At 56.3% G+C, this 14,377-nt stretch overlaps 1 protein-coding gene across 12 annotated transcripts in view; it reads right to left on the reverse strand.

Annotated features, from left to right (window-relative positions):
• The window catches only part of TCF3 (transcription factor 3), an 83,059-nt gene that overhangs the window by 16,308 nt on the left and 52,374 nt on the right, over positions 1-14,377 (reverse strand). For 11 of the 12 annotated variants that reach the window (XR_004500344.1, XR_004500343.1, XM_015651874.2 and 8 more), the window contains exons 6-13: positions 13,567-13,634; positions 10,352-10,481; positions 8,711-8,760; positions 3,170-3,272; positions 2,490-2,629; positions 2,237-2,363; positions 1,310-1,368; positions 560-638 (exon numbers count right to left, since the gene is read on the reverse strand). Coding sequence is in view for 10 of the 12 variants with exons in the window: in XM_015651874.2 (XP_015507360.1) it covers positions 560-638; positions 1,310-1,368; positions 2,237-2,363; positions 2,490-2,629; positions 3,170-3,272; positions 8,711-8,760; positions 10,352-10,481; positions 13,567-13,634 (756 nt within the window). In the remaining 2 variants the exon portion in view is untranslated. The remainder of the gene's footprint in view (positions 1-559; positions 639-1,309; positions 1,369-2,236; positions 2,364-2,489; positions 2,630-3,169; positions 3,273-8,710; positions 8,761-10,351; positions 10,482-13,566; positions 13,635-14,377) is intronic. The other variant, XM_033520105.1, reaches the window with a different exon arrangement.

Consider the following 14,377-nt stretch of genomic DNA (forward strand, 5'->3'; position numbering starts at 1 on the left):
GCACTGCACAGCACTGCACGAGCCACTGTGGCACCACATGCTGTGCATGGGCCACTACAGCCCCACACGAGCCCCCATGGTGGTGCAAAGGCCACCACGGCACTGCCTGGCACCTGATGGGCCAGCACAGAGCTGTGTGACACTGCAGGGACAGGTGGCATGGTGTGACACTACCAGCTCTGCTCTGGCTCAGCCCTTCACACCTTGAGAGGTGTCCAAATGTGCCTGGCCTCGGTGACTCACTGTGACCTCGGGGCCAGGCTATGCTGCACCCCAGGCACGGGGGGTCCTGCCTGAGGGGAGCAGGAATGGGCTTCCAGCAGGTGCTGAACATGGGCTTTAACCCTCGGCTGCTTCCCAGTTCTCACTGTGCTTCTCCCATGGGGGCAATCCTGCCACAGCCTCTCCAAGATGGGATGCTCAGGGACAGGGTCAGGAACGGCAGGAGAAGCTCCCAGGGTTGCTGCCAGCCCTGGTCCGAGGGTCTGGGGCTGATCTGGGAAATTCACTGCCTGGAGCTCCCAAAAGCAAACCCGACCCCCCCTTACCCTTTACTCACCTGCAAGGCCCTGTGGGGACCCGACCGGGGTGGAGGGGTTGGAGGAGAAGTTATTGCTAGAGTGGTCGGGGGAGTAAATCTGCAGGGACAGAAGGGGGATGGTCAGCAGTGCCATCCTGAGCTAGCTGTCCCCTCCCAGTGGCACCCACCACCTGCTGGGACCTCCCTTCCCAAACCCCCAGCACAAAGCCCAGTTCCCCCCAGTTCCCCCACTAACCCCAGGGTCTCTCTCTCTGTCATTGTCACCACCCCTGAGTGCAGCCTCTGCTCTTGAGGTCCCCTCTCAAGGAAGAAGCAGAAGCTCTCAGCAATTGTTGCAGGGTGCACTGTCAGCACCCCTCTGGCTCCATGGAAAGATCATAGAACGGGACAGAGGCAACTCTGGTCACCCAGTGAGACCAGTGCCCTCCAGTTTGAACCAGCACACACAGGGCAAGGACCTGCAAGTCCTGCCACAAGGTCTGTGTAGGGTGGTCTTGGCAGAGCAGCACCAGGCTGGGAGGGCACAGAGCAGGAAATGGGGCTGCAGGGCCACCACAACCTGCAGTGCCTCAGTTTCCCCATCCGTACATCAGTTTCCCCAACCACCAAAAGGTGCCAGGACTGAGATGACAGCACATGGAGAGGGAAAACCTTCCCTCAGAGGCTGCTGTGGATTTGGGATCCATTCACCAAACGTGTTCCCTGCTGGGTAGAGTGTTCCTGCAGCAGCAGCACCAGGAGTGGATCAGGACTATCCCAAACTCTTACCGAGGCCAGAGCCTTCCCAAGAGCGTCTCCAGAGCTCCCGGCTGTGGTTCCTCTGTTACCTGCCAAGAGAGGACACAGATGCCACTGCCAAGGCCCCAGACCCCAGCAGGACACAGGACCTTACAAGACCTTCTTTGGGCTCTCTTGCTTTGGGGTGGAAATTTTCTGCTTTTAGTGCTATGCTTGAAAATTAAATGTTTGTCCAGCTCGGAGCAGCTGGGACATGGAGCACCTTCCCCTGGAAGCCATCAAGGGGCTTCAGAGACATCTCTCCAAGCTCTGGGCTGGAGCTGTAGTGCCACCAACAGCAATCAGACATCTCTGCTGCAGCACAGCCATTGCCATGGGGCATCTCAAACCCCAACAACCACCAATGCACTGGATGATTCCAGAGGTCTCTTCCAGCCTTAATGATACTTTCATTCTATGAATCCCAAACTTGCTTCTCCACAGAAAAACAAGTTTTTTTCTACAAATCTATGTCAGGATTCTCCTTTCCTGGGGAGCATGAGCTCATTTCAGTAACAGGTTTTGTAACAGGTTCAGCAGGGTCAGAGATGAAAGCACTCGGGGGTTAATGTGGTATCCAAACCCAGCACGAACATTCCCGTTCAGCATCTAGGGCAGCAGCTTCACACAGGTGCAAATCCATCCCACAACTCATCTAATCCACAGCACCTCCAGGAGCTACTGCCAGGGCTCCTGGGCTCCTCCCAGACCCACCCCACGAGGTGTAAACCCCCGGTCCAGCACCCAGCTGCTCCAGCAGCAAGAACCTCACTGTGCCTCTTCCCCGGGCAGGGACTCCAGGCACAGGTGACACTCAGGGACCAAAGGTGTCTGGGTGTGTTGGATGCCTCAGGCACCAGGTTTGTACAAGCCTTGGTTTTCCAGGTGAGCGAGGGGTCACTGCAGTGATGGCCATACCCATCATGTTGTCTGTGCCGCTGATCGGGGGGGTGTGACTGGACACTCCGTACGCTGTGGACGCTGAGGAGAAGCCGGACACCGAGGGGAGTCCACCGTTCACCTCTCCTGAATGCAGCTGGTAGTTCTGGGAGGGAGGGGGAGACGGGTGAGAGGGGCCCTGGAAAAGCTGTAGGGTTCAGCAGTTGTGGCCCAAGCCCACAGCCAGGGGAGAAGGTAACAGGGAGGTGACACAGCCATGGGGACACGTTACCATGCGTTCATGCTGATGTAAACTGTTGAAGCCACTGGACTGCGGGAGCGGGGACGAGGAGCTGCCCAGCATGGCACCGTAACTCGACTGGCTCATGGCACCCGGGGAACTCCACAGGTCTGGCGAGTTATGGAGTCCATCTGCAAGGAACCCAGAGCTGAGTGGGGCAGGGACAGCAGCAGACAGTCCCCAGCCACCCTGGCTGAGGGGCTGTGACTGTCCCCACCTTGCCCTGCCTGTGCTGAGCATCACCCGCTGAGTAAATCTGGACAAACTCCCTGGGACAGGGCCAGGAGCCCAGGAAGGGCTGGAGCTGTGCCAGGGCTTGGGATGGATCTCAGGGCAAGGTTCTTCCCCCCGAGGCTGCTGGCACTGCCCAGGCTCCCCAGGGAATGGGCCCGGCCCCAAGGCTGCCAGAGCTCCAGGAGCGTTTGGACAGCGCTCTCAGGGATGCTCAGGGTGGGCTTGTTGGGGGGTCTGGGCAGGGCCAGGGGCTGCACTGATCATCCCTGAGGGTCCTTCCCAGCTCATGATATTTGATGATTTTGGGGCTGCATTGTGTCTCATGCACTCCTGTCCCGAGCAATGTGCAGATGTGCAATCCCTCCCATGGTCCATAATGGGCAAGGCTGCCCCTGCTCTGCCTCTCTTGTGGGGTCACAGGGCTGGGAATAATTCACCTGTCATGTAAAAGGCTCCAGGATACACAGTGCTGGGAGGTTTCGAGGGAGTATATCCAGCTGGATCCCTGCTGTAGTCATCACCTGAGTTGGATGGATACACCTGTGGGGCAGGAAAGAGAAGGTTAAAGAGAAGGGCTTGGGCAGTACACAGCCCCACATCCTCACCGTGGCTGCCCCCAACTCTGCACAGCTTAAACTTCAAACCTCAGACTTCTGCAGTGTTTGACCACCTCTCCCAAGGCAGCAAGTGCTTCACTCAACTAACCTTTCAAGGGATGGAGGGACAGGACACAGGGAATGGCTCCCAGTGCCAGAGGGCAGGGCTGGATGGGATATTGGGAAGGAATTGTTGGCTGGGAGGGTGGGCAGGCCCTGGCACAGGGTGCCCAGAGCAGCTGGGGCTGCCCCTGGATCCCTGGCAGTGCCCAAGGCCAGGCTGGACGGGGCTTGGAGCAGCCTGGGATGGTGGAAGGTGTCCCTGCCATGGCAGGGGTGGGGCTGGATGAGCTTTAAGGTTCCTTCCAACCCAAACCATCTGATGAGTCCAGGAGCTTTGCTTTGATTCATCTCACAGCAGATCTGGGTGGGGAACTGGAGCAGCTCAGCCCAAGTCCTCAAGGGGCACAGCCCTACATGGAGCAGGGCAGGGGACAGGGGATAGGGCAGAGGGCACAGAGGACAGAGCAGAGGGCAGAGGGGGCAGAGGAGAGGGCAGAGGGAACAGGACACAGGGCTCCTCTCTGTTCCTGTCTTCCTTCTTGGTCCCTAGAACCTGCCCAGCTCCAGCAGAAGTTTCGACTCTGTTCCAGTTCCGTTTTCCATGGTTATAACTTTTTCTGGGTAACCACAAAAGCCACCAGTGCTGCAGTGACCCCACACTGCGGGGATGGGCTGGGTGGTGGCAGTGGGCACCTGTGTGGCCTCGGGACCCCCCTGTGCCAACCCTGCCCTGTGCCAGGCTCCCCAGCACAGCCCCCACTCAAAGCCCACAGGGAAACAAGGCTGAGGGGAAACTGAGGCACGGGGGGCTGAGCAGCCCCTCACAGCCATTTTCACAGGGGAGGGGACAACTCTCAGAGAGCCCTCACATAGCTCTTGGGTCAGCAGCACTGCTCAGCTCTGTCATTTCACAGCACATTAAGCAGAAGAAAAAGCTTTCCCTTCCCTTCTAAATTAACCAAACTCATCCTAGAAAGCCCTGACCAAAAATCAGCTTCTGCCAGGACAAAAACAGACTTTTCTTTTTTTAAAGCAGAAATCCAACACGCAAAGAAACCGAAATGGCATTCAAAGAAACTGAAATAGCACTCTGATGATGTGAGAACTTTTGTCACAGCTTATTTTCATCCCCTTTGATTCATTCTGAAACTGATAATTTTTTTTTAATCCAGCCAAAAGCAGAGGTGGGGCAGGGGCTGGGCTCTGCCTGGCACAGACAGTTCTCTCTGGGAAGGAAACTTGCCTGAGTTTCTTTTTCCCCAAAGCCAGCTGCTCCCTTCCAGCCCTCGTCCAAAATTGATGGTGGGGAATAAGAGACACAATCAGAAAATCCTTAAGGTTGGAAGAGAACTTTAAGATCAAGTCTAACCATAAAAGCAGCAGCAGCAGCACCATGTTCACTGCTAACCCATGTCCTCAAGTGCCACATCCACATGTTTTTTGATCAGTTCCAAGATGGTGACTCCACCATGGCCCTGGACAGCTTTTGACAGCTTCTATTTGTTTGAAAAAACAACCCTAAAGCCCCCTAGAAATCCAACAAGGATCATCAGAGCTGGGAAGGTTCTGGAGCCCCAGGAGGGGCTGAGGGAGCTGGGAAGGGGCTCAGCCTGGAGAAAAGGAGGCTCAGGGGGCCCTTCTGGCTCTGCACAAGTCCCTGCCAGGAGGGGACAGCCGGGGGGGTCGGGCTCTGCTCCCAGGGAACAGGGACAGGAGGAGAGGGAACGGCCTCAGGCTGGGCCAGGGGGGGCTCAGGTTGGATATTGGGAGAAATTCCTTCAGGGAAAGGGTTGGGAAGCATTGGAACAGACTGCCCAGGGCAGGAGAGGAGTCACCCTTGGAAGAGTTCAAACAACGTGTGAATGCAGCACTTGGGGACACGGGTCAGCAGTGGCCTTGGCAGTGCTGGGGAACAGTTGGACTGTGTGACCTTTAGAGGGCTTTTCCAACCTTAATGACTCTGTGATTCTACAGAGAACTTGTAAAATAAAGACAAAAAAAAAAAAGAGAGAGGGGGAAGGGCAAATCCTGACAGACACTGGCAGCTGCCCTTTGTCCCTTGCTCAAAAAAGAGAATTCCAGGCCCTGGTCCCCAGGATGCTGCCGGGTGCTGTGGGCAGAGGGAGCCTCGCGTGGGCTGGGGGGGATGGGGGAGGCAGTGCAGAACGGGAATCCAGCAAATTGACTTTTCCTATAATTTGATTAAATAGCGGGAGCCGGGACAGGGAATGGAGTGCAGCACGTCTGAGAGCCCCGCGCCATCTGGCAGGGGCTGGCTCGGGGCCAGGCGCCCAGCAGCTGCACCAACAGCCAAGCCAGAAACCCACGGAGAAAACAACAGGGATAAAATGGCAGGGATGGAGGGAGCAGGGGTGCAAAGCAGGGCGGAGGCAGAGCAGAGGGAACTTCACCTTGCTGTGCATCCACCCTGCTCCACCACCCCTGGAACATCTCCTGCTGGATCCTGGAGGGCCAAATTTCACCACAATCCTGGCCCTGACCCCTGCTCATTTTTCCTTTTGCTGCCCAGCACAGGGGAGGCTGTGGAAAGCCAATTCCATGCTCTGCACGGAGCCGTGTCCGGGGCTGGGCGCTGCAGGCAGCCGTAAATCAGGGCCAGGCCCCGCTCCCCAGCCCGCGGCCCCAGCGGCCTCGGGGACCTCCAGGTGAGGTCATTTCCTCCGGTTAAAACTTGCCAGCGCGGCGAGAGCCGCTCGAAAAGGCCCAGTGCTGGGATTCGCAGAGCTTTGTGGTCTTGGGCTGTTTTTCCCTCCCTGTTTTTCTTGCTTAAATGCAGGAGCTGGGGTGGGACTTTGGGCAGACTGAGGCTAAACAGAGCAGTGACCAGACTGGGAATGTACAGCCTGAAACAGCTCCCAGGCACTGAACTGACTGTGGCAACAAAATCCGGCAGGAACCAACTTGCACAAAATCCCTCCCCGGGTTCCTGTGGCACCAGAGCTGATGTGGGGCCATATCCAGCCCTGGATCCTGTGCCCAGACAGGCCAGGAGTTCCAGAGCTGCAGGGACACTCCAAGGGGCTCCGTGCCCTGAGGGCAGCCCCAACCCAGCACCTACTGCATGGAATCCTGGAATGGTTTGGGTTCAGAGAAACCTCAAAGCCCATCTCATCCCACCCCTGCCATGGCAGGGACACCTTCCACCATCCCAGGCTGCTCCAAGCCCCGTCCAGCCTGGCCTTGGGCACTGCCAGGGATCCAGGGGCAGCCCCAGCTGCTCTGGGCACCCTGTGCCAGGGCCTGCCCACCCTCCCAGCCAACAATTCCTTCCCAATATCCCATCCAGCCCTGCCCTCTGGCACTGGGAGCCATTCCCTGTGTCCTGTCCCTCCAGGCCTTGTCCCCAGTCCCTCTCCAGCTCTCCTGGAGCCCCTTTAGGCCCTGCAAGGGGCTCGGAGCTCTCCCTGGAGCCTTCTCTTCTCCAGGTGAGCACCCCCAGCCCTCCCAGCCTGGCTCCAGAGCAGAGGGGCTCCAGTCCTTGGAGCCTCCTGTGGCCTCTTTGGGACAAAAGCACTGAGCCCAAAGGCCCTGGGTTCCCAGCAGAGGTTCCTCTGTGCCTGTCCCTGCCTGGCATCGCTGCTCACACCCCCTGAAGCCCCTCACGGTGCCGGTGCCTCTCGGTGTCTTTGGCATCACTCCCTGTTCACCCACCCACCCTCAACTCCTGCAGCCGCTGACCTCGGTGAGGTTTCAAAGCAGCTCGGGAATTACAGATTAAAGCACTTCATTTTAATCAGATGCTGATTAACCTATTTATTTTGCACGGGGTCCAGTGATAACATGGGGCGGGTTCCTGCATGGGCGAGTCAGACAAGAAAGAGCCTTTGATCTGCTGCCTTTGAGGCCACTCCTGCTTCACACTTCTCCTGCCGCCTAGGCACGGATCTGTCTCCCCAGGTGTGGAAGTTCAAAAACAAACCTGGAGCTCCCAGCACAAGGAGGGTGAGGAAAAGGGGCAGAACCAGCCTGTCCTCTGAAAATTGGAGCTTTGGCATAAAGGGGAAGCTGAGGCAACAGCCAGGGTAGAGAGTGAGATTTAGGTTGGATGTTGGGAAAAAATTCCTCCCTGTGAAGGTCGGGGAGACCCTGGCACAGGGTGCCCAGAGCAGCTGGGGCTGCCCCTGGATCCCTGGCAGTGCCCAAGGCCAGGCTGGACGGGGCTTGGAGCAGCCTGGGATGGTGGGAGGTGTCCCTGCCATGGCAGGGGTGGGACTGGATGGGCTTTGAGGTCCCTTCCAACCCAAACCATTCCATGATCCTATGAAAGGCTGGAGTGCAGGTGTCACTCAGACAGAGGGAAGGGGCTGAGATGTGGCAAATGCCAAGCAGCTCTTCTTGTGGGAATCAGGGCCCTCCAGGGCTCTGCTAGCAGGAAGGGACAAGCCCCAGCACTTTGAAATTCGAGGCCAATAAAGGCCATTTGTCAGGGGTGATGTTTACCCCTCATGTATATATATTTAAAGCCCCAAATTTCACACAGAAGCTCAAGGCAGCAACACAGATCGTGACTCAAGCAGGTTTTCCCTGTAAAAGCACAGACTCTTGGAGCTGGTTTCTGCCTCATGTAGATCCACAAGGATCCTCCAACACCCCCAGGTCTGTGAGCCTAACCTGGCAAGGCCTCAGTGTCCCCCCTGCTCTATCCTGCAAAGCCAGCACCTCGGGGTGCCCAAAGGCAGAGCCTGTGCTGGAGGTCACAGCTCGGCAGCAGCAGTCAGGGAATGCCACAGCACGGATTTCCCGTGGATGGGGGTGTTCCCTGGGGAATGGGGGAGCGTCACACCGGCTGTGGCAGAGAGTGAGGGCACGTCTCCAGCACAGCCCCGGTCTGGGGACAGAGCCGACCCCCTCCAAGCACGCAAACATTCCAGCCAGGAATGCAGCTCTTGCCGCCAGACAGCTCCCGTGTTCCTGCAGGAACCCTCCAGCCCGCTCCAATTAGCTTTCCTGGAGATCCCATTACTTCCAGCCACAAAGACATTGTTCAGTTTATTCCCCTGGAACAGCCGCGGGAGCAGGGCTAGCTCAGCTTTCCTCTGAGGCAGCGCACACCTGGAGCGGGCTCAGCTGCCGGCCCCCACCACAACTGCGCCTCACTCCTGCAGGGAAACCCGAGCCCAGGGCTCGCCTTTCACTCGCCACATAGCGCCAGACACGGCCCAGGCTGCGGGCCTCGGCTCTGCTCCTTCCCGGGGAGCTCTCCCTCCGCTCCCCACTCCCCACACGGGAAATCCCTTCCCCAGCCGCGCTGCTCGGGGCACGGGGAGCAGGGATGGGGAACACGCTGCTGCCACTTACCGAGGAGGGGAGTCCAGGAGGCACCTTCCGAACCTTTTTGGGCTGTCCATCTGGATCAGAGAAGAGAGGATCTGAGTTTTCAAGGGAGTTAGAGGGAGGGGAAACGAGCTGCAGCCAAAATCTCTGGGGTTGGAAACTGCAGCTACAGACAGGGCTGAGATTCCAAACGTTCCGTGGCCAAGGAAGTATCAACAGTGGAAATGTCCAAGGATGAGCCTCTCCAAATCTTGTCTGCGCCCTTTGGGGACATGTTTCACACCCACATGGAGATCCCAGGACAGCAAGGGCTTGCTGGGAGAGACCGAGCCCATAAATATAAGAATGTTTAATGTTACAACCCCTCATTGGGGTTGTTTCTTTGGAAACACTTTCAACTTGAAGTGGGTTTGTGGAGAGAGGATGCAGAAATGGAACACTTGCAGGGCTGGGCTGTATTTTGATTTGCTTCCTACACAGGGATAGACTTGGGAAAGCTTCACTGCTGCAGGAGGCAGGGATGTGCTTCCCAGGGACAGACCCCAGCCCATCCGTCCAGTTCCAGCTCTGGAGGGGCACACAGTGTCCTGGGGGAAGGGGATGGCTCACGGAGGTGGTGGGGAAACATCCAGAAGTGGCTCATGGGGAACCAATGGCTAAATTTTTTTTAAATTCTATTTTTCATAATTATTATTTTTATAACTATTTTCCCATAATTATTTTTATTATTTTTAATAATTACTTTTTATTATTTTTCATAATTAAGGAAAGCCCTGGCTGGGGGGCACAGGGTGCTAACACAGCTACTTGCCAAGCCAGGGACTTTGCTGGGATGTACCTCCAGAGCAGAAATTCACCCCACAGAATGCTAGGGAATTATTTTCCAGGCTGAAGTGGCAGCACCAGAGTAGGTGCCTTTTTCTGAAAAGCACTGAAAAATGCACCCATCACTGGGTCACTTCTGGTTTCATTTGTTGGGGAAAGCCCAAAATAGCAGCAGGAAAGCGGCTCTGGAGGGTGTAGGGGGAACTGTGACAAGAAACACAAATTCTGGGGAACTGGAGCTTGTTTTCCCTCCGAAGTTAAACTCATACCTGACCCCAGCCTTCGGTAAAAGCTTATTCCCAGGTCAATCCAGACATGGGCAAGCCCTGCTTGGGAACAGCGGAGCAGGCAGGGAGAGCTCCTGGAGCAAACACTGCCTGTGTCCCAGGCACAGCACCCAGACCTGCCCTGCCAGCCCTGCCTGCTGCACTCCAGGAGGACCACCAGCCACACAAACAGCTCCATGGCAGCCCAAGGTTTCACAGGAAGGACAAGAGATGTGCAGTGAGGTGTTTTTACAAGAACCTCAAGCCACTTGCTGCTTTCAGCTAATCTGGTATTTTCCAGAAAGAGGGAAATTGTACCCAACTCTGAGCACCCCTTCTTTGAGGTTAGATCTCTCTCTCTATATATAGAAGATATATATATATATATATATATATATATATATATATATGCATTCCCTCCCAAAAAGAACAACTGCCAAATTCATGCCAGGGGCACACATGGCAACATCAGTCCCTCATTCCCAGCATCAAAGTCCTCATTCCCAAAGGCAGATCTGACGAGGGCACCTGCCTAGCTGGCGTGGTGGCACCCGGGGAACACGCAGGCACTCACCTATGCTGCTCTCAGCACCTCTCCTGCGAGGATTGTTGGGGTAAGAAAAATACTGAGACCCTCCTTTGCCCCCAGTGGGGGAAAGCGTGCTCGGGCTGGCGATTCCCATCTCGCTGGGCAGGAAACCAGGCTGCAAACAAGGAGAGAGAAAAGCCCTTCCATGGAATTACACTGGAAAACGACTTGCTGGGAGAGAACAGAGCTGCTTTGAGCCACCTTCAAACCAATTCAGCTGAGGGGAAAAATAAACACAAGCCAAGGGGCCAGGAGGGAAAGCAAATCTGTAAATATGGGGGTGGAGGTGGGGGAATAGGTGTGGAGGAACAAAAGGGGCTTTCAGCTTGTGCTTTCCTGCTGGATCTCAGCAAAGAACCTCTGCAAACCAGGGATGCAAACCAGCAGGTGCCATGGTGGGGGGCATCGTGGTCCCACAGTCACAGAGCAGGTGCCATGGTAGGACCCCTGTGGTTGCACGCTCACCTTGATGTCCAGGAAGACAGGATGAGCCCCATGTCACCAGCCCACGTTGTGGCCAATACCCTGGAGCGGTATTGACCCAATGCTCACAGTGGTTTTCTCCTGAGTTTTATCAGGGAAAAGCCAAATCCCTCTTTCCAAAGCCAGGAAACTCCTCCCTCGTGTTTATCCCAGCTGACCTTGGGCACGCTGGGAAGCAGCACGGGGCTGGGGGAGCCGGAGCCCAGGGTGCTCCTCCTGGGACGGAGCCTCTCCTCCAGCACTGCCCCTCTCACCTCGGGAGGAAGTTCAGTAAATTTACATGGAACTGCACAGGGCTGGCAAAGGGCCCTCAAATCCCAAAAGCTCAGCTCTGACCCATCTTCCGAGGGCAACACATGGAAATAAAGGAGGATTTCAGGCTTTTGAGAAACTGGAAAGAAAAACCTTTGCTTCAAACTCTGTCTCCTCCAGAAAGGGGTCATGGAGGGAAAGAAGAGCTCGTGTGTTCACAGCTGGTGACATTCCTGCAATCTGTTCCACTGCTCAGGTTTCCTCTGCTCTGGACCCGCTCCGTGCACAGCCAAGGAAAGCACCCGGAGGGATCCCGGGAGCTGCTGCCCTGCTCCTCCTGCAGGCAGGAGATGCACTGGGATTTTGAAGCAATTTCCCAGAGAAAGGGGTTTTCTTCCTGTTTCCTCCCCCTGGGAGAGGGGGACCAGGAGATGGTTCAGGACTAAACAAGGGGGAAATGCTTTGCCAGCTCTGCTCCAGAGCAGGGCATTTTCTGGGGAAGAACCTGATCCCCATTCAGGGCATCTCCACCAGACAATTTTTCATCTTTTGAAAAACAAACAAAAAAAAGGCTCAACCCCCCTTACTCCCCCAAACTGGAGCCAGAAGCAACAACTGCTCTGGGGGCCACAGAGGCTCCATTGGCCTCCCCCCACCCCCCACAAGGGGGTTTTGTCTCCTCTCCACATCAAGTGGGATTTGCCACCCGATCCCGAGCCCTGTGCCCGCCTCTCCCGGGGCCTCTCCCGGCCATTTGCCCCCCCATTTCTGTTACCTTATATTCCCCCTCCTCCACAAAAGCCCAGCAAAACCATCACATCCAAAAGCAACACTTGGCACTGGGCCCAGTTTTCTTTGAGCAGCTTCAGTGGTAAATGAAATCCACTCTGGCACAGCCAGCACAGCTGCTCCAGCAAAGGAAACATCCTCACTTCAGAGAGGAGGAAATTATGACAAATTTGTGTAAAATTAAAACATGTAATATGTGTGTGTGTACATGGATAAAATAAAAGCTGTCCGGCCAAAAGCTCCTCCCTTGGCTCCAGTGCTGGGACAGTTTCCCCAGGGCCATGCCGGGCACTGAGGGGGCACTTGGAGCCACACATCAAAGGGAGGTGCTCACTCCTTCCCAAGAAACTATTTCTGGATGCTGGTGGCAGCAGGGAAGGTTATCTCAGGGCTGCTCCCCTGCATTCCAGGCTCGGATTGACGCCTGTGGTATTCCCCACAGGAAGCAAAGTTGTTCCCCCCAGCAGCTCCTGCTGCAGGGTTCATGTGGGGTGACCCAACGGGGCTGGGATGTGTCTGAAGGAGGTGGCTCTGCTGTGCCAGATCCCATCCAGGATTGTGGAGATCATGGAGTCCCAGAAGGATTTGGGTTGGGAGAGACCTTAAAGCTCATCCAATCCCACCCCTGCCATGGCAGGGACACCTTCCACCATCCCAGGCTGCTCCAAGCCCCGTCCAGCCTGGCCTTGGGCACTGCCAGGGATCCAGGGGCAGCCCCAGCTGCTCTGGGCACCCTGTGCCAGGGCCTGCCCACCCTCCCAGCCAACAATTCCTTCCCAATATCCCATCCAGCCCTGCCCTCTGGCACTGGGAGCCATTCCCTGTGTCCTGTCCCTCCAGGCCTTGTCCCCAGTCCCTCTCCAGCTCTCCTGGAGCCCCTTTAGGCCCTGCAAGGGGCTCTGAGCTCTCCCTGGAGCCTTCTCTTCTCCAGGTGAGCACCCCCAGCTCTCCCAGCCTGGCTCCAGAGCAGAGGGGCTCCAGCCCTTGGAGCAGCTCCGTGGCCTCCTCTGGACTGGCTCCAGCAGCTCCACGTCCTCCTGCTGTTGTTCCCCAGGGCTGGACAGCGAGCTCCTGCTGCAGGTCCTGCATCAACAGCCCCACCATGAAACCACAGCTCCACCTGACAGTCACTCAAATGATGCTGCAGCAGCACAGAAACCACCTCAGAGACCCTCCTTCCCCAAAATTGGGACACAGGACACTGGCCAGGGAACTGGGAGATGCTGCTGAAGAGGGAGAGGGAAAGCCCAGGGCAGGCAGTGGAGGGGGAAGGAACCTTCTGGAATGCTCCCTTGCCCATGGCCAGCCTGGCACAGGGAAAGGTGTTGCTTTGATCTGACTCCCTGGAACTCCCCAGCAAGGCAGCGTGGCTTGGTCACGGCTGATCAAATACAAACCAGGAGCAGCAATAACACAACAAGTGAGGCTGAAGAAGATTGGGAAGGAAGAGGTTGCTACTACCAACATTTTCTAACCTCTGGCAACTCTTCTGAGCCAACAGCCCACACCAGTATGAACCCCCAACATTCCACAGAGGTCTTAGAGCAGAGCAGAGGCTTCCCAGGACCCCCTGCACGGAGATGAGATGTAAATCCACGCTGGTTTTCATTACCAGACTCACTCTTGGGAGCCAGTAAATGAAGCAGAAAATCTCACTGCATTTTATCATTCATTACCTGGTTTAGTCCTGGCATCCCTGTGTCTCTTCCAAACGTGGAGTATGAGGCTCTTTCACTGCTCTTCCCTGCAGAAGGAGAAGAACAAAGACAAGGTTTGGGATAAGAGGGAAGTGTAGGGGGGCTTTTTTGCCCCAAGGCACCTGGATCCTGCTAAGGGACAAGTCCTGTTCCTGTGAGGCAGCTTGCCCTGCCCTCCCATGAAGGGACAGCCTGAAAAGCTCGTGCTAAAGCAGGAGTTGCTTTAAGTTCATGGAGAGCAGGTCCATAAACACAAAAAGCCTGTAGCTGCAGAGGCACAGGGAAGTGCTTGTGGCCATGGAAACTGGCAGTGTCAGCCCTGAGCCAAAAGCTCCCTGCAGACACCGGAGACCCGGCCAGCTGGACTGGGCAGAGGCAGGGCAGAGCAGATCAAGGGCCAGGACAAGTGACCAGACTCCGGGTGTGCTTTCCAGACAACAGGAAATGCAATCCCAGCACATGAGAGCTGAGCTCCTGCTCCACACAGGGCACTGAGCACCTTCTTCCTCTCTCCTGGGGGAGGTTCAACTTCCCAAGACCTGTGGTTCCTCACAGCCAGAGCATTGCTGCCAGCTGGGATCTGTGTGGGAACAGCCCTGTGCCAGCAGTGCCCCCATGCCCCTGTGACCATTACAGAATCCCAGAAGGATTTGGGCTGGAAAGGACCTTAAATCCCATCCAGCCCCACCCCTGCTATGGCAGGGACACCTTCCACCATCCCAGGCTGCTCCAAGCCCCGTCCAGCCTGGCCTTGGGCACTGCCAGGGATCCAGGGGCAGCCCCAGCTGCT

Source organism: Parus major, chromosome 28, assembly GCF_001522545.3.
Source record: "Parus major isolate Abel chromosome 28, Parus_major1.1, whole genome shotgun sequence".
NCBI lineage: Eukaryota > Metazoa > Chordata > Aves > Passeriformes > Paridae > Parus > Parus major.